This window comes from Equus caballus, chromosome X (genome assembly GCF_041296265.1).
Source record: "Equus caballus isolate H_3958 breed thoroughbred chromosome X, TB-T2T, whole genome shotgun sequence".
Taxonomy (NCBI): domain Eukaryota; kingdom Metazoa; phylum Chordata; class Mammalia; order Perissodactyla; family Equidae; genus Equus; species Equus caballus.
The window spans coordinates 31,138,903-31,158,269 of record NC_091715.1 but is presented as its reverse complement, the minus strand read 5'-3'; the positions used below and the strand labels follow the sequence as shown (position 1 = coordinate 31,158,269).

The following is a 19,367-nucleotide window of genomic DNA, read 5'->3' as shown; positions in this document are numbered from 1 at the left end:
GACAAAAGCAAAAATCGGTAAGTAGGACTACATCAAACTAAAAAGCTTCTGCACAGCAAAAGAAACAGTTAAAAAAATGAAAAGGCAACCTGCTGAATGGGAGAGAATATTTGTAAATCATACATTGGATAAGAGGTCAATATCCAAAATATATAAAGAACTCAATAGCAAAAAAAACCCCAATTTAAAAATGGGCAGATTAACTAAATAGACAGTTTTAGGAAGAAGACATACAAACTGCCAACAGGTACTTGAAAAGACATTCAATATCACTAATCATTAGGGAAATGCAAATCAAAACCACAATGAGGGGCTGGCCCCATGGCTGAGTGGTTAAAGTTTTGCACACTCTGCTTTGGCGGCCTGGGTTTGTGGGTTTGGATCCCAGCGTGGACCTACTCCACTCATCAGCCATCCCTCATGTAAAATAGAGGAAGACTGGCATGGATGTTAGGTCAGGGCCAATCATCCTCAAGCAAAAAATCAAAAACACCACAATGAGATATCAACTCATACCTGTTAGAATGGCTACTTTACGGGAGCAGAATTTGCCACCCCAAAATGTGTCTCTTTAGTTTGATTATTTTTAAGAACAAACGACTCAGGAAGAAACTTTGACCATCTCCCTAACTGCCTAAAAGAATTTAAGATAGAAGGCCTGTTCCAGGAAGGAGCTATCACCACAGATAACTACAGTATAATATGAAGTGGTGTAGTAGGGAGGAACCTAGCAAAGCACATTTGATCAAAGTCCTCTTCATGTCCCATTGTCTCTGCAAGGCATGATGAACACTTGTTTACCAGACATTTGCTTGTCTATCTCCATGTAAATTGCCTTCCTCCCACTTGAAGTCCCAAACCACTACCCCCAACATCCTCCTTTGTCTTTAGCTGAAGATGGTATTTAAGGTGGTGGTTTCAGCCATTTTGGTGAGTTACTCAGTTTTCCTGGGTTTCTCCCAAGTATACGTGTTATTAAACTTGTTTGATTTTCTCCTGTTATTCTGTCTCATATCAATTTAATTCTTAGACCATACAGAAGTACCTGGAAGGGTAGATAAAAATTTCTTCCTCCCCTACATTATCACCAAAAAGACAAGAGTTAACAAGCTTTGATGAGGATGTGGAGAAAAGGGAACTCTTGTGCACTGTTGGTGGGAATGTAAGTTGGTGCAGCCGCTATGGAAAACAGTATGGAGGTTCCTCAGAAAATTAAAAATAGAACTACCACATGATCCAGCGATCCCACTTCTGGGTATATATCCAAAAAATGGAAACCAGTATCTTGTAGAGATATCGGCACTTCATGTTCACTGCAGCATTATTCACAATACCCTAGGTGTGGAAACAACCTAGGTGTCCATCAATGGATGGACTGATAAAGAAGATGTAGTATATATATATATAATGGAATATTATTCAGCTATGAGAAAGAAGGAAATTTTACCATTTGTGACAACTTGGATGAAGCTTGAGGGCATTATGCTAAGTGAAATATCCAGAGAGAGACAAATACCATTTGATCTCACTTACATGCGGAATCTAGAAAAGCCAAACTCAGAGAAACGGAGAGCAGAATGGTGGTTACCAGGGGCTGGGAGGTGGCGGAAATGAGATATTGGTCAGAGGGTATAAACTTCCAGTTATTAGGTGAACACGTTTTGGGGATCTAAGGTACAGCATGGTGATTATAGCTAATAATACTGTATTAGATACTTGAATGTTGCTAAGAGAATACATCTTAAAATGTTCTCACCACAAAAAAAAATGGTAATTATGGATGGGATAGAGGTGTTTGCTAATGCTATGCTGGCAATCATTTTGCAGTATATAAATGTATCGAATCAACACGTTATACCTCCTAAACATGCACAATGATATATGTCAATTGTATCTCAATAAATCTGGGGAAAAAAGAAGAGAAAATGGCAGATTATTGAGGTTTAAGAATCCAGATATTTTGTAACCATCGTTATAAAAATTGATTCAGTGAAATTTCATCAACGCATGGTAAAACGACTGGGTAAAATGTTATTGGAGAAAATGATATTTATACAGTCACAAAGTAGTCCCCAAATGTTACTTACTAGTTCAAAAGTAAAATGATACCTTTACATTTATAACAGAGAAATCTGGTGATCAAATTCAGTATCACCAATAATAGGACAAACCGACAATACCTAATTCCTAATGCAATGCACTAAGGACACAACGTTACCTATACAGAGACTATTTAGTAAATGATAGTTTTGTATAAGTGCTGGCTTTCTTGGACTGGTTCATTGCATTGTAGCTATAGAGGTGAAAGTTGTCATTCTATGGAAAAACATTATTTGGTGAATCATCATGTTGTATGCTTTAAATATCTTACAATTTTATTTGTCAATTATATCTCGATAAAAAAAAGACTAAAAAAATAAAAGTAAAAGTTAGCATGAATCAAGTTAACCAGTGTTTCTAAACTAAGATACTAAGATACTTAGGTGGCATAAACCAGAGGTTTATACCACGGCTGTTATACAGCTATTCTTAGTGCATAATCTGTACCTAGCACAAGAGCTTTGAAAAGATCCTTGGTTACATATACCTTGTCTAATCTGCTAGTGTAGTATAAAGAACATGGACTTTTTTGTCAGAAAGATGTGGATTTAATGTTGACACCGTCGCCCAGTGGCTGAGGGATAGTCTGTGCCTATCATTTATCCTTTCTTAGCCTCAGTTTTTTAATCAACAAAATTGGGATAAAATGGCTACCTTGCAGTGTCCTCAAGGATTAGCTGAAGTGTATGGAAGATGTTTGGCAAAGTAGAAGGTGTTTACTAGGTGTTAGCTATTTCTATTATTACCTTTGAAATTCTGTCCACGATGCGGGGTGACACTCCCTTGTCCCTTATACCAGTGCTGTGAGGGCCACCAGGACATTAGCACAGAACTCAGTACTCAGTTTTCCTTTCCCAATCCATAAATTGTGCAGTGTTTGGTATGTCTTATGCGAAAACACAGAGACTCACAACTCCGCTAGGGCAGAGCGAATCTTCGCTATCTGAATCCACCCTTTATTTATTTATTTTAATTCACTCTTTAATATGGAGATCAATAACACAGACACCGAGAGTTCATTAATTTTAATAGTTGAGCACAATTTTAATAGTTCTTCCTAGGAATTATCTCCCAGGGCCCCCCAAAATTATTCACACACAACACCTACAAGCATTCAAATTTCATAAACGCAATATTGCAAAAGCAGGAGAACTAAAAAAAGCCTTCATAGCCTTGAGATTAAAAACAATGCTTAATCGTTCTCTCAGTACCTGTTACTAAATGCTAAATGCTAAGGAAGCTGTGCTGGCGGCTGGCGACTGGTGGCTTGGGAGAAGGATGAAGAAGGAAGCTGTCCTAATGACAAGCACTTTTATACTCATTTTTCATCCCAGGATGAAAAATTTTACACATTTTCATAACCAGGATAACACAGGGCAAATCTCTCTATTTTGGTAACCATGTTATGTCAAAGGTAGAAAACCCTGGAGAAACATTTTCAGAGCAACAAATGGAGTTGGTTTTACTTGGGCCACATAGGTTGGAGGGACCAAGATTCTCAGGCTCCTTATAACTGAGGTCCCCCTCTTGCTCACACCATGCTCTCAAGAACTGAAACTGTCAACAAAGAGCGTGAGTCATGGTAACAGCACAATAAAAATTTGTTGAATGAATGAACTGATACTCGAGGTGCAGTGTGAACAGGCTGGACCTAAGTGTCTATAAGTGCAAACCTTCCTGGGCTATTTTGGGTAGGCCACATTCCTGCAGCAAGCCTGAATTGTCAATGTCCTGGGCATCCTGGGAGCCCAAAGGAACGACTGAGTTCTTACTCCTTCATGCCAGTCCCCTGCAGATGCCCACTCAGCATCAAAATTTATGATTAGAATTTCAGATTCAATCCCATATGTAATCAAAATAAAATGAATATGTGGATGCCTCCTTCAATTATATTCAATACACACAAAACTTCAAGAAACCTTGGGTAGAAAGTGACCAATGTGACTCCCTTCCTTGACACTTTCCTTTTGCCTTTTTTGCTTTCTCTCACTCTTCTTTTCTCTTTCTCCGTTCCTTCCCCTTTCCTAACCCAGTCTTCTGCCCTTCCCCCTTGCTTTCTTCTCTTTCTTCCGCATTACCAAATTTAAATAGCTCTAAATATCTGTGGTTCCAGAGGGTGGGGCCAACAAATCTGTTTATAGTTCCCAGAAATAAGAGCAGTTCTAAGAAAAAAAAAACTGTTTCTAGTCACGCTAACAGTGATTTAGAGACTCTCTCTTGAACTCGCAGATCGAGAACATTCCGTTGGGTGGCAATTCAATGCCTACACAGTAAGCTGGGGGATTTTTGTTTCTAGGATGTAAATTTCATGATGATGATGATGATATAACAATAAACTGTTAGTCCCACAAACAAGATCCATTTTCTGTGTATTTAAGTAAAACAAGGGGTGGATGCTATTTAAAGCAGATGGGCATATCAGACACATATTTGTCACAATTCTTAATTTCAAATTCACAAGTGCTGGCTGGAGGAGACCCTTTCAGGCAGTAAATCAGTTTGCATTTCTTTCATGGCACGGGGAGCAGGACTAGAGGAGCCAGCCAGTTATGGTAGGAGGTCCATTCTCTGCCTCCATCTCCCTTTCCTCCATGCTTCAAACAAGAATGTGAGGGAACCTCCAGGACATCCTATTGGTTACTATCTTTAGCCTGTTCTCTACTGTCAGAAGAATCGGGTTCCTTTGGTCTGTAAGAGTAACAGAAGTTATTTCCTTAGATATTTCTCTTTAAGGCCTTAAATTAATTCTACCCTGGCATTGCATGGTTCTAAATGTCTCTTCATTCATTCATTCCACAAACTTTCATTGAGTATCCTTACTCTCTGCCAAGCAACATTGTAAATGCTGGGTAACACATTGATTTCAGTCAGCCTAATATTCTTTCGCAAGAACAATCTCTGATGCAGTTAGGCTGCTGTCTTGGTAAACTAGAGTATGCTCTGATGTCGATCCTGTCACTATTAAGAGTTGAATCACTCAGCGTATATTATCTCCTATTTGGAAAATTTCCTTCGACGTGACAATAATGATAACAAAGATGACACAAAATGGAAAATGAATAGCTACTCCCTAGTTTGCTTCTTCTTTTGGGGAGTATACAAACTTATTTCCTGGCAGCCTGGTATCGTGGAAAGACTACCAAACCTGGCGTCAGATGGCCTAGATCCTGTCTCAGTTTCATAATCTAAGGAAAGTTACTTCATCATTTTGAGCCCCCATTCATTTTATCCTAAAAACTGAACCCAAGGATCCTTGCCCTGCCTTTCTTTGGCATCTCTGGCATGAGGGAAAAATGAAATAATGTTTGTGAAAGTGCGCTGAAAATGACAAAGCCCCAAACAAATGCAAATTATCACTATCAAACAATCTTTGACATTCCTTTCAGGGAAAACCATCACATTATAGTTTCTTCTTCTCCTTTTTTTTTCAAGGGGGAAACTTACATTATCAACTAGCATTATTTGGGCATTTGGCAGCATAGCCCACATTTATTTCCTCATGAAAGAGACCAGTTAGAAGTTTTCCTTATTGAAAATGAAATGCACTCCCCGAGGGCCAGCCTCGGAGTTGGAGATGCACTGTTTACTGAGGGTTTCAGCCAGGGCTTCAGGTCCACAGAGGAAAACTCCTATTCTGGTACTTTGGGGAAAGAAAGAAAAAAAGACAGTTTTAGCCTTTGGGATGGGATAGACTACAAAGCACAATGGGGAATTTCCTATCGATTTTAGGCCCCAGGGCAGAGGCGTCTCTGCTTCTTTGTCCTTTCCACAAATGATGAGTTCAGATTACCCTGCTGGAGAGTGGCTCAGTCCTGTTTGTGGGGCAGTTAGATATTTTAAAAGGCAGTTGCCTTCCCTTGAAAATGACATTGAAGCAGGGTTTATGGAAACTTCTACCACAGAGAAAATGGTGAATTTGTGAGTCCATGGGCTACTTCCTTTTAGGGGTCCGTGTCCCCAAACCCTCTCCGGCATGTTGAAACCAGGAACAAATCCACTTTAGGTACACCAACTCTGCCAAAAGCTTGGTGTGGCTTCATCTCTCTGCATTCTAGAGTCTAAAGCCATGTTCCTGAAGGTGTGCTTCCAGACCAGTAAGCCTAGATGTCGTCTTTTTAAGAATGCAGATTCTTGGGCAGGACCCCAGACCTACTAAATCAGCATCTGCATTTTAAAAAGATCCCCAAGTGACTCATATGCTCATTAGAATATAAGCAGCAATGGCCTAAAGGGTATATTTATGGTGATTTCTTGAGTTTATCATGCGTTCTAGCAAGATGGAGGATCCCCTCAAAGTCTCATGATGGCTAAAACTTTAGTGAGGGAAGAAAGGACTCTGGGATGTCTGTCAACTTATGATTTTAGACTCAAAAGCTAAAACTGAAAGTGGAGACAGTGTTTCCTTAATAAGAAGCATAAATCGTTTTGAATTAAAAGAAGTAGATACTGTAGTGAAATTTAGGAGATGAAAGAAAAGAACTGAGTTATGGCCCTATTTGGGAGGGGCAGGGTTCAGAAAGTCTGAGGTGGGGGCCTGGGAATCTTTGTTTATACATTATAACTCTCCAGGTAATTTTGGTGTGATTTAAAGACTCCCTCTTAAAGTCACAGATATCTAGAACCTTCTATTGGGTGTGAATATAGTAATCTAGGTATTTTAGCTTCCAGAATATACAAATTTAGCCATGTTTGGGAGCTGCTGCTTTAGGTAGACCATGAGACTCAAGAACACCTTGGTGGGGTCTCCTTACTTTGGGTGTTGACTCGCAATTGTCTTGAACTCATTATCCCAGTTGGGCCGTCCATACAAAGTCTTCTGTTTCAGGCCTGTGATCACGTCTTTCTCCTCGTCATGGTGCACAGCAAAGTGACTGGCCTGCAGGAAAGGACACGAATTCAGAAAAAAAAAGACATGCTATAAAAAAACCACACAGATATATTTACATATCTCATAAACCAAGCTCTGGCTGCCCATTCTAACCATATATATGTTTGGGGCAAGGCACCAGGCTGAAGGCTAGAAAGTAAACAATGAACAAACTAGGTCACCTTAAAGCAATTTGCAAACTAGAAGGGTAGACCTTGAAGTATAAACATGAATAATCCTATTTGGAGAATAGGGTATGATGAGAGCCATGGAAGAGGCACAAACACTTCAATGAGAGCAAAGAAGGAAGGTGGGGTGGGAAGGTACAAGAAGGTTTCAGAGTGGCAGCATTGGAGTTAGGTTTTTAAACTTTTTTTTCTTAAGATTTTATTTTTTCCCCCTTTTGCTCCCCAAAGCCCCCCAGTACATAGTTGTATATTTTAGTTGTGGGTCCTTCTAGTTGTGGCATGTGGGAGGCCGACTCAACATGGCCTGACAAGCCGGTGCCATGTCCGAGCCCAGGATCCTAACCGGTGAGACCCTGGGCCGCTGCAGTGGAGTGCGCGGACTTAACCGCTTGGCCACAGGGCGGGGCCCTGGAGTTAGGTTTTGAAGTGCGGGCGGGATTTAAATTCTCTGTCTCACTATTTTTCTCTCTGCTCTACATCTCATCTGCTCTACGACTTTCTCTCCTCATCCTAATATACTCCCACTCCTTTGGAAGAATCTCTAAGAATTAAAACAATCCTAGACTCAAATGCATTCATATTTTGGTAACATAATGAGACATAAACCAAGCCTAAAGCCAGTCTGTGTGTGTGTGTGCGTGTGTGTGTGTGTGTGTACATAGTCACATGTTGTTTTTAGCTATCATTCTAGGGGGCCTCAGTTTGAACAACAGATATTTTTCATAAAATTGGCTAATTAAACTTATTTAAAAATTAAATCAGGTTTTAAATTCACTGGACAGGGGATGGATGAGGTTAAGAAGGGTGGTTACTCTGGTTTAATAATCCTATAGGGATCAGTTTTGCAAAGCAAAAACTATTTTTCAATGCAAATAAATTTCCCATTTAAAAAACTGTCTGGATTTTTTTTTTTTTTTTTTTTTTTTTGGTGAGGAAGATTGGCCCTGAGCTAACATCTGTGCCAATCTTCCTCTACTTTGTATGTGGGATGCCACTACAGCATGGTTTGATGAGCAGCATGTAGGTCCACATCCGGGATCTGAACGTGCGCACCCCGAGCCACTGAAGCGGAGTGTGCGAACTTAACCATTACGCCACTGGGCCAGCCCCTGTGTCTGGCTTTTTAAATAACAAAACTGCAAAGCAATTGATATATTATAGATTTTTTCCTGGGTTTCATTTTTATCAAATATTTGTTGTTGTTTTGCTTTAAAATTGCAGAAGTGGCATCTTGAAACCACTTCTTCTGGAGCAGCAATTTTCATCGTCACATGTCCCTGGATCTACATTTGCAACAAGACTCTTCTAAGACTTGGAGGAGCTATGATAAATAATATGCCAAAACCGAAACAAGAAGTCAGTTTTCACAGGCACAAGGCGCATGTGAAAGATGTCCGGACTGAGAAGCCAGTGTATGGGCATGGCCGGCGGAGACGCTGGCTCAGAACAGGCAGAGACTCGAGCCTTAGCTCCTCACTCAGGGGGACAGCTTATGCTGCTTCCAAGCCAAGTCATTAATGTTGGCCCATTTAGAAAGATGTTATGCCCTAGGAATCATTAACTTGTTTCAGAATTTCTTAATTGAGGCACTTTCGACATTTGGGGCCATATAATTCTTCTTTTTTTTTTTTTTTTGAGGAAGATTAGCCCTGAGCTAACATCTGCCGCCAATCCTCCTGTTTTTGCTGAGGAAGACTGGCCCTGAGCTAACATCCGTGCCCATCTTCCTCTCCTTTCTATGTGGGACGCCTACCACGGCATGGCGAGCCAAGCGGTGCCATGTCCGCACCCGGGATCCGAACCGGTGAACCCCAGGCCACCGAGAAGCGGAAAGTGCGAGCTTAACCGCTGCGCCACTGGGCCCGCCCCAATACTACTTCTTAACTGTATTGTGTATATTATAAAAAATGAGTAAACATAAGATTAAAGTGATATATATGTCTATGTATGTGTGCGCATGTGTATAAAGAGAGAGAGAGAAAGCTAATAATTTCTTCCCATAACCTGGTGGGTCATCTTGTCCACCTGGTTCGAGACCCCCTGGTGGGAGCATTGCTCTAACAAGGTCAAAGTCACAGCTTTTATTCACTGTAGGCTCTTTAGCTTTGATGTGTCCCACAGATACCAACTTTAAATCCAGTCTCAACAGTCTGAACATGTTGGGGAGACTGAGGGAGAGTGAGTGGGCTGGATTACCTGAATCCATCAGCTGTTCTCGGTTAAAACAGTGCATGAGACACTCCAATAACCAAGGGGCAGCCAGAAAGCCCCGGGCACTATGGGAAGGACGTGGGGTTTGGGATCTTGTCCCCACCTGAGACTCATCCCAGCCGGTGAGGTAGATGTTGTAGCTGAGGAAGTCGGCGTTGTTCCTCTCCTGCATCTGGGTCTCCAGCAGCTGCAGCAAGTCTGCGAACCACTCAAAGGCGTGTGTGTCCCGGCACAGCCAATAGAAGTAGATCTGAAAGGGGGACGGGTCGGGAAGCAGATGAGATTGAAGGAAGACCAGCAGCATTGACGCAGGGATTTCTACCCTCTCCTCAACTTTTTCCTGCTGCTCAGAATGCCTAGGAACGTGGGTTTTCAGAAAGCTCCGGACATTTGATGAGTTAGTTAGCATGAATTTGCTCTGGCCTTCACGCTGGCAGGGCAGTAAATAAATAGCTTGGCCTCAGAATTACATGGTTTAAGAAAAAAACATTAGCCCACCACTTTCCCTCTGGATCTGCTCTTGGCCTCCCAGAATCCCTGGCTTCCTTTGTACCGCCTCTCAGATAGACCGCTGGAAGCTAGACTAGCAGTGGCTGCCACAGGACTGCGTCCCTGCCTGCCACTGTCATACATTGCTGAGTTCCTCGGAAAAAAAAAGTAGTTCTACCCATACCTCCTCCACATAGAAAAGAGGAAAAGGAGAGAATGAAAAGTCGAGGTAAGCTCAATGTCCCTATTAGCGGTTATCTCTACAGGATTAGAATGTCTCAAGTTTTATTAAAGATGTCCTTTATCAGGCAATGAAACCAAATTGACATGTGACAAAAAATACCCTGGGGATTTATTCTGAGGCAATATCCATAAGAAAGTGAAAGTTATATGAGCAGACATGTCGCCTGCCCTCCCACTGCAAAAAAAAAAGGTATTGAGTGGGCTGGAAATGGAATCCATCTCAATATCTAACACAGGATGTTAGAAAAGTTATTCTATATCTTCTCGATGGCACCTGAAGGAATCATTGAAAATGATCATTATAGAGCCTGTGACAACACTGAAAAGCACTATAATTTTTTTTAAAAAGCAGGACATGAAATTATGCATACTCAATATTTACAACTTTCTAAGAATACGTAAACATGTAGATAACATTAGAAATGTACACAAAGAATAGCTATTGGATTGGGGTTGTGAATACTTTCTATCTCAACTTTCTTCCAAATTTCTAGTAATACTATCCAAATACAGTATATTACTTTCAATAATAGGCCTTCTTATATAGAAGCACGTTTAACTTATCAAATGGCCCTTTTATGAGAAGCCTGCCTCTCTGGAACCACCCAGAACTTGTCTTCCTTTCCCTTGGTCTGTGCCAGCCTCTGCCCGGAAAGCTCTCTCAAGCTTCACTTGGCAGAAGGTGATGATTGCTCCAAGCCCTCTGAAAAATTGAAGAACCTACCTTTCTGAGCCTCAGATTGGTGGCATTATTGCAATATTTGTACCAGACTGACTTGAGGATGGATGCGAAGGGCGTGACCCCAATCCCGGCTCCCACTAACATCACCACCTCGTAACTGAACACATCTTCACTGGCTGTGCCAAAGGGCCCGTCAACAGCTATCCTGGAGGGAAGCATGGGAGGAGATGGTCACAGAGACGTCTTGCTCTTCAGAGTAGGATGGGGCACATGTTATTACTGAGGGTATGCAATATGTCACTTCAATCTGGAACAACGTATGTATGGGATGCTTCTTTCTGTGAAACAGCTTTCAAGTAACCAATTTAGTGTCAACATTAGAGTTGGAAGTAAGAAGAGGAATTTTTAGCTAACTGAAAACATTTGGTAATTCTCAGGGGTATTTTTTTTTTATCTCCCCAGCCCCCTTCACTCACACACACACACACACATCTGTATCTCTTGCCAGGGCATCCTACACTTGAAATTCCTGCTTACACTGCACATTGAAGTAAAGTGAGAATTTTCTACATCATAATATCTTGTAGATTTAGTAGGTCCACTTTTCACTTGTCTATTCATTGAGTTATTCAACAAATTTTCCTTCAGCTTCTCCCGAGTGCCTGGCACCATGTTAGGCACGTGGGAAGAAGGAGGCAAAGTGAATAATCCATGGCATTGACCCTCAAATAATGTACGGCACTTAAATTTTAAGAATATCTTTGATACACTGTAATTTTGTTTGTTAGGAAAATTAATATTCCTTGGCCTCGACCTTTACATATTTAAAGGAACTTGGGAATATTCATTACTAATATTCGATTCAAATACTTTATATTTCACATAAGATTTATATGTATATATATGCATAAACACACCACACATATAAAATGGGGAACACAGAGATAGCCACATATATTTGTAGACCTTGTGTGTTTTGTCAGACTCAGGAGATTGTATAGTGAGAGATGGGAGAAGAGGAGCTATTTAGTGACATTTTTCCTGAATTTGTACACCTTCATAATATGCACTTTATACTCACTTAGGTAGTTTCCAGGCATCTTGAAACTCCTTCTTATCACAGCCACAAGCATTGAACAGTCCCTCTGTCCAGTCCCCAACAATGCGGATATGGATGCTAAAGAAGTCTTCCTCAGGGGCAGAGGTCAGTGTGAAGGGGTGCCACTCCAGCCTGGACACCATGGGGCACTTGACAAAAATGTATTGTCCCACCTCCATCTTGAATCCCTTTTTCTTCATCTGTAGCTCGATGGTTTTGAAAGGATGAGTGACCACCTATGGAACAAAACATGTCTCTGGAAACTACACTTTCCCCAAATACTTGCCTTTTCAGTGTCCATATGGATCAGACTGAGCTAAGATGCCCCACCCAAGTTCCTTCTTCAGGGCCAACATAGCAGTTCCTCTGGCACATGTGTCTCTCATTGGGAATTGCCCTCAGCTGCAGCCCGTGACCAGCAATGAGCTGATGCAGGGATCCAAAGGCCTGGCCCCTCTCCTCGATTTGGGACAACTCCGAGGGACCATCCAACTCCAGCACTCCCTGTGGGATCAGCTGGGGCTGCAGTTGCCACCATATTGAGGGTCAGCTTTTTCTTCTCCCCAGTCCTGCCTTTCTTTTATTTTACAAGTTCATCTCCTGAGAACATGCCCCAATAAACCTCTGCATGCAGTTCTCTGTCTCAGAGTCTTTGCCGTGGAGTCCAACGTAAGACACCAGCCTATTGTGATATTTTTTCTCTAAGAAGTCAAGGCAGGTACTAGAGACAAGAAGGAGAGATGGTGTCCTGCTCAACCTTCCTGTCTCCCCGGGGGATGATCCAGAGCCTTAGCAACTAGACAGAAGAAGGAGACTCCATTGGCTACTTATATAGCAGCATCCCCCACGGCAAGCCTAACTGTGCTGGTCAGCTTTTGTCTTGAGTCACACCTTGAACCTGCCTGATTCCACACATTGTTTCTACATTTCTCCCTACCTTGGGAATACGCCATCCATCTCTCCCAAAGCAAGGCCCTACCCACCCATTGCAGTCCTCATTCTCCATATACACGAATGTTCATAACAGATTTGTTCACAATAGCAAAAAATTAGACACAATCCAAATGTCTATCAACAGAAAATAGAACACAATGAAAAGCTCTTATTGTTATATAGAAATTCATGCACTGGTTTTTTTTGGACGATTCCTGAGACACCTAGAAAGACATGTACAACTAAAAACAAACCAAGAGACATCAAAGGAAAGAAAAATCAATAGAAACAAAGTAGCAGCTTCCCAATGTTGACTGATATTGCTGGGCTTTTCTTTTCCTGAGCGAGGAGGAGTGGGAGAATGGGAAATTCTTTTAACAACGGTTGCCAAACATTTCCAAAACTTGTGATTTAAATATATCTTATTTGATAGACCCATACCCAACTTCCCTCTTCCTTGAAATAAGGAGTTGTAAAGGTTCATTTTGAAAACAGAAAACAAAAATTTATAAAAACTATTTTGAAAATTATGTTTACCATGTTGCGACTTTGTTCGGTGAAAACAATTTTTACCATATTGCAATTTTGCTGCCACAAGCAAAACTGGAATTGAACTAAATTAAATGTACTAGTGGACAGCATTGTAACTGGAATACTTTTGGGTAACACGTTGTTTCTTCTGTGTGTTGATATGAGAAGAAAATGAATATTTTCTTCACAAGAAAACAAGTTTACCTCAGAAATACGTTTAAGGGAAATACGTGTCTGTTTAGCAGGTTCTTGTCTAGTAAGGAAAATTTTGTGGCAGCTCTTTTTGCTGATCTGTGGGATTTTTCCTATAAGACAACATAAGTATCATAAAAGGAGAACTGTTGTAGCTTCCTATATTTATTTCAAGATTTCCAGTGCCAGCTGCACTAACTTTACTATGACCCTCCACAGATACCAAGAAAGAAAAGCTAGGGTTGAGGACAGGAAGAATTTGTGTGGGTTTTTTTTTTTTTTTTTGAGGAAGATTAGCCCTGAGCTAACTGCTGCCAATCCTCCTGTTTTTGCTGAGGAAGACTGGCCCTGAGCTAACATCCATGCCCATCTTCCTCTACCTTATATGTGGGACGCCTACCACAGCATGGCTTTTGCCAAGCAGTGCCATGTCCGCACTCGGGATCCGAACTGGCGAACCCCGGGCTGCTGAAAAGCAGAACGTGCGAACTTAACCGCTGCCCCACCGGGCCGGCTCCTGAATTTGTGTGTTTTGCGAAAGTAACCCATAGTAGGCTTTTGGCAAATACTTTTTGAACTGAATTGAACTGAATGAATTTTTATTTGACAAAAATAGTTTTGTCTGGTGTTTCCTAAAACTATAACAAGGAGTTTCCGTTTCTATTTATTTAGTTGGATATTGATCGATTGATGAGAAGCAGCATAGAAGCGTGGGGGAAAAGCCACTATCTACTTGGAGTCAGGCAACTCAATTCCAGATGCAGTTTAGTTACTAACTTGCTTGCTACCTTGGGCACTTTAACTCTAATATTCTGTGATTACATACAAAGCACAGACAATGAGGTGAAGGGGAACTAGAAAACTATCTCAGCGTCAATCACACCTACTCTTGCTTCCCTGGTTCTTTTGGTATTTGAATATTTTAAGGCTCACTGTTTGCCCTTTCGAACTCACCTCTTTTGCTTCTCCACTCTACACTAATCGGATGCTCTATGCTCCTCCCCTCTCTCTCTCTACACACATACACACACAGACATACACACACACGCACAGATTCACATACACAAAACACATGGGGTTTTTTTTCAACAGAAAATGTTAACTTCTAGTTTCCCCAGTTAAAAGGCCAAACCACTTGACCATGAAGCTCAGTACACTGAAATAAACTGTGGGTCTTCTCTCCGCCCTAAGTGTAATCAAAAGAAACTGAGTAAAACAGAGCCCTGACCAATGACATCGACAACTTGGGTAGACTTGTTCATGACATAGATACTATCAGTAATTCCTAAACCAGCCAATACCTTGGTGATGACCACCTTCTGTTGAGATCGCCAAAACCGTACCAACCTCTCACAGAGATACAGGAACATGGGACCCACTATCCATTTCCAAGTCTGTAATCAGAGCAAAAAAGAAAAAAAGGATGTGTTAAGGGGTGATAGCTAATAAAAGATTCATGGGGACAAAACATTTTAAAAGTCAAGTTAATTTTTGTAGGCTTGTTTAAATATTTGATATTTGATTAGTAAATTTCTTCTAAAACAGAATGCATGAAAAATATCTAAAATTAGAATAAATTTTTGAGCCAGTAAAAATGAGCATTCTCCCTGGCCACATTGGGGAACTATAGCTACAGTATGAAACTTTCCCAAGAGGAAATGCTCACAAGAATAGGATTTCCTCCAAGTGTTGCAACAGCAGTTGCAATAACCCAACAGCAGAGCAAGGTTGGTTTCAGAATTAGCATTTGTCTAAAGGATAGTATTTCAGCAACACCATATTTTTAATGCAACATTGCAATTTCTTTCTCTGAGTTATGTAGTCCAAGTTTGATCTTTTGCAAGACGAGAAATTTCATACAAGAATTTAGCTGTTTCTCCAATATCCTGCTAAGTTCTAGGAGCTATGCAATGCACTTGCTGAATAAGGACAAACCAAAAGAATTTCAGATTTCTCTAGATTCCCCTCTTGTCAGAATCTGTGGTGTTTTAGAACACTGGAAACTACCCTGTGGCATTATTGGCTATATAAAAACATTTAGGCCAAACAGATCCATCCTGGGACTCAGTCAGTTAGGTTGCTAGTTTAATACCTGAAGAAGTAAAGAATTTTAGAAGGCAATATCATCCAAAAGATGACATTCCAGAATGGATTCCAAGAAGGAAAAAAATCCCAGAGTGCTTCCCATAGTCTCACATATGGTCTTTCCATTAAATTATTTTTTTTCATTATGGTCATAATAGTTTATAACATTGTGAAGTTTCATTTGTACATTATTATTGGTCAGACACCATATAAATGTGTCCCTTCACCCCTTGTGCCCACCCCCTACCCCCCTTCGCCCTGGTAACCACTAAACTGTTCTCTGTGTCTGTAAGTGTGTTTATCTTCCACAAATGAGTGAAATCATATGGTGTTTGTCTTTCTCTGTTTGGCTTATTTCACTTAACATAAAACCTTCAAGGTCTATCCATGTGGTTGCAAATGGGACGATTTGTTCTTTTTTATGGCTGAGTAGTATTCCATTGTATATATATATACCATATCTTCTTTATCCAATCATCAGTCAATGGGCTCTACTAAATTATATTTTTAGAAACTTATTGTTGGAAGTTGAAAGCACCTGAATGTCCCTATCTCCAGTCAGAGTTGAAGAATATCTGCCCCAGAAGTTACAAATGTTCTGCTACTGGCCATTGTTTTCATGGGACAGGTTTTTAAAACACTATGGTATCATCCATCTATTTACCTGGGTGCCACCATAGAGACCCATTGAATGCAGCCAGGTCTTGGACATTGACTCTAATATCCCCAGAAACCCAGAAGTTCATTTGAGGTAGATGTCTGTCAAGGTAGTAGTTCTCCAGCTGTCTTCGAAGAAATGTGCCTTCCCCTAGCCCACAAGAGGAACCACAATACAGTTCCCTTTTTATCCTTTCTATTGATGACTGCATGTAGTGGGAGTAGTTCACTGGTGTATCTAATCACTTTCATTAATGAGCAAGGATGCTTAGAGATGTTAAGTCCCTCTTCTAGAGGAAGAATACCCCTATATTAGAAGAGTAGGAAAAAAGAAAGGAGAAAATGGGATGGGAAATTTGCCTTTATATTATACTGTACTTAAGAAAAAAATAATCATGTTCAGAAGTCCTGTACAAATGCTGATTTTTGCCTAGTTCTACACCAATGGCTAGCATGATAACCAACAAAGTATAATGTTTGCCAATGGCGGAAAAGATATGAAGACCACAGGGCCCACTTCTCACTCAGTGTAGCAGAGATATGGAGAGTACACAAAATGGATCTCTTTCAGCATGTCGTCCCTGCCACACTCCTGCTCTACCATGCAGTGCCATTGAGTGTTGGTCTAAACCTGGCTGTCTAGCCTCCTTAATGTCTCATAGACAGTATCTCCAGATGCCTAAAGGGAGCCCTGTATATCACCTCATCAATTTCCTTCTCAGCTGTGAGAGCTGTATAGAAAGCCTTACTTCCTGGTATCTGAAGAGGCTCCTAGCTCCTTATAAGTGTTTATCTGAGCTATCCAACTCAGTTCAGATGGAATCCCTCTGAAAATCATTAACTAGTATTATTGTGGCCCTCATATCCAGAAGAGAAGAGCTGAAAATTCTTGAACCCAAACAGCAATTTCAAAAACAATGCTTTTCCAGGGGCCAGCCCAATGGCGTAGTGGTTAAGTTTGGTGCACTCCCCTTCAGTGGCCTGGGTTCACGGGTTTGGATCCCAAGCGTGGATCTACACCACTCCTTGGCCATACTGTAGCAGCAACCCACATATAAAGTAGAGGGAAGATCAGCACAGATGTTAGCTCAGGGCTAATCTTCCTCAAGAAAAATAAATAAATAAATAAAGAGAAGAGGATTGGCAACAGATGTTAGCTCAGGTCTAATCTTCCTCAGCAAAAACAAACAAACAATGCTTTTCCAAGTTTCATATCAAGACATTCAAAAAAGATGAATGAAAGTTTATTTTTCAAGAAATAATTCCAGACAATAAGTATAGCAAAGTAGATACTTACACCATTCTAGCAGTTCCATGACATTCGTATGACATTTGCATGTATTTCTTAGACACACTTTGAAGATTGTCAGTAAAGAAACCATAGTAGCAGCAACGAATTGTACATACCATAGGAGGGTTCCCAGAGAACTGCGGGATTGGGCATTCCTTTATTTTTCCCCACTCATCGATCTTTTTCCAGCATATTTTTGGCTTGTGTTGAATCAAACTCTGTGCGGTCTGCCCGCGTACAATTCTCCTGAGGAGGAAATGTAAGTCCAGACCATTTAGTAGCAAGAAATTAAGTTCTTAGTTTTTTTGAGATTCTGGGCATATTTCTAATGTGGGACCTGTACTTTTCACTTAAAAATAATATCTTATTGCCCCCTCCAAATAGATTAGAGGAAGGGAAAGAAAATATGTGATTTTCAGCAATGGAAAAAAACCTACACACAGTGGCACAAAAACTATCTATATGTAACATTATAGAGGGTAAGTTTTCAATCATCAATACATGTTTCCTTAAAGGGAGCATTTGTGCTTCTGTTTTGAGCATTATCTTTATTTACAAACGAACAAACAAAAACCGAAAAACTGCAAATCTAACAGAGTGAGTGCTAGCCCATATAGTGCCTTTGTACAAATTAGAACAAGATGCCCCCTCTGTAAGGACAGTCCTATAGCAGAACTTGGCCAGCAGAGTATGGGCTAATTTTACTCCCCATCACCAGGTACCCTTGTGTAGTCGATAACCCATACAATCATACACAGCAGCCCTGAGGCTTAGTAAAAGTGCTTTATTTGTTGTTTCAAAATTGTCTAAATTAAATCAAAAGGTTGAAATCAATTTAAGAAGATTTAACTTTGTGGAGACTATGACATTCTCACAGACAGTAACACTAATGGTGTGTCCCTTGAAGTGCTCAGAGCCCACTGACTTCAATTCAATAACTACTAAGTGAGTAACTAATTGGGGTAATCAATTGGCATGATGCATACAAACGCCAGGCATGAAGTAAGGGTCCAAAAAATGATAACCATTAAAGTTCTTAGTGCCCAAGTTCACATGGGGAGTAAGTGATAGAAAAAAAAAATCTGATTTTCTCCTTCTCTTCTCAATGCCAGGACCAGAAGGCAGAAAACCTGAATTTTAATCCCAGTTCAGCTGCTACCTAGCCATAAGACTGTGAGCCATCAGCCAACCAGTGTAAGGAGCAGATTCCCCGCAAATGGAGAGTGGGGTAAACGAACCTCCCCCACCTGCACCAAAGGAAAATGCGTATCTCGGAAACTATACAAGTGTAAAGTGGTGGAATTGCTAAACTAGACAGGGGAAGAGATTCATTTTTTTTCTCTAGGATTCTCTGAAACAGCTGGATGATGACAAAGTCCCATTTAAAGATACTCAATTGCTTTAGGAGAGTCAAGAGATTCTTTGTCTAAAGAGTTTTCAGTGCTTAGAAAGAGTTGATCAGGGTCAGAGGCAGGAAGTTGATCAAGAATACACATAAGTGGTTGCCCAACGCTGCCTCTCCCCACCCTTCCCCTTTTCATACTTGGCCACCTCTAGGCTGGCTTGAGCATCTACTTCCGCCGCCCTTAGTTGTCTAGAGCCTCCTACTCACCAGGGACCTTCCCCAGGCCTGCTTTTGTGTGCAGGTGGGAGAATCAGCTAGTGTGAAACAGTATAAAAACGAAACCTGGTATTAAAAAAGATTCCCAATAAGCCAAACTCTCCCAACCACACATCTAGGCACTGTGTGTCTCTATGAGAGCATTTATCACAGCCTGCCTTAGACCACCTGGGCTCCA

The 19,367-nt window shown here is 40.9% G+C and overlaps 1 protein-coding gene across 1 annotated transcript in view; it reads right to left on the bottom strand.

The window, feature by feature from the left end:
* Positions 1 to 3,110: 3,110 nt before the first annotated feature.
* The window catches only part of CYBB (cytochrome b-245 beta chain), a 33,354-nt gene continuing 17,097 nt past the window's right edge, over positions 3,111 to 19,367 (bottom strand). The window contains exons 7-13 of the mRNA XM_001488424.6: positions 17,685 to 17,814; positions 14,837 to 14,929; positions 11,862 to 12,115; positions 10,823 to 10,985; positions 9,470 to 9,616; positions 6,852 to 6,976; positions 3,111 to 5,740 (exon numbers count right to left, since the gene is read on the bottom strand). Of these exons, the coding sequence (XP_001488474.1) occupies positions 5,614 to 5,740; positions 6,852 to 6,976; positions 9,470 to 9,616; positions 10,823 to 10,985; positions 11,862 to 12,115; positions 14,837 to 14,929; positions 17,685 to 17,814 (1,039 nt within the window). The 3' untranslated portion in view covers positions 3,111 to 5,613. The remainder of the gene's footprint in view (positions 5,741 to 6,851; positions 6,977 to 9,469; positions 9,617 to 10,822; positions 10,986 to 11,861; positions 12,116 to 14,836; positions 14,930 to 17,684; positions 17,815 to 19,367) is intronic.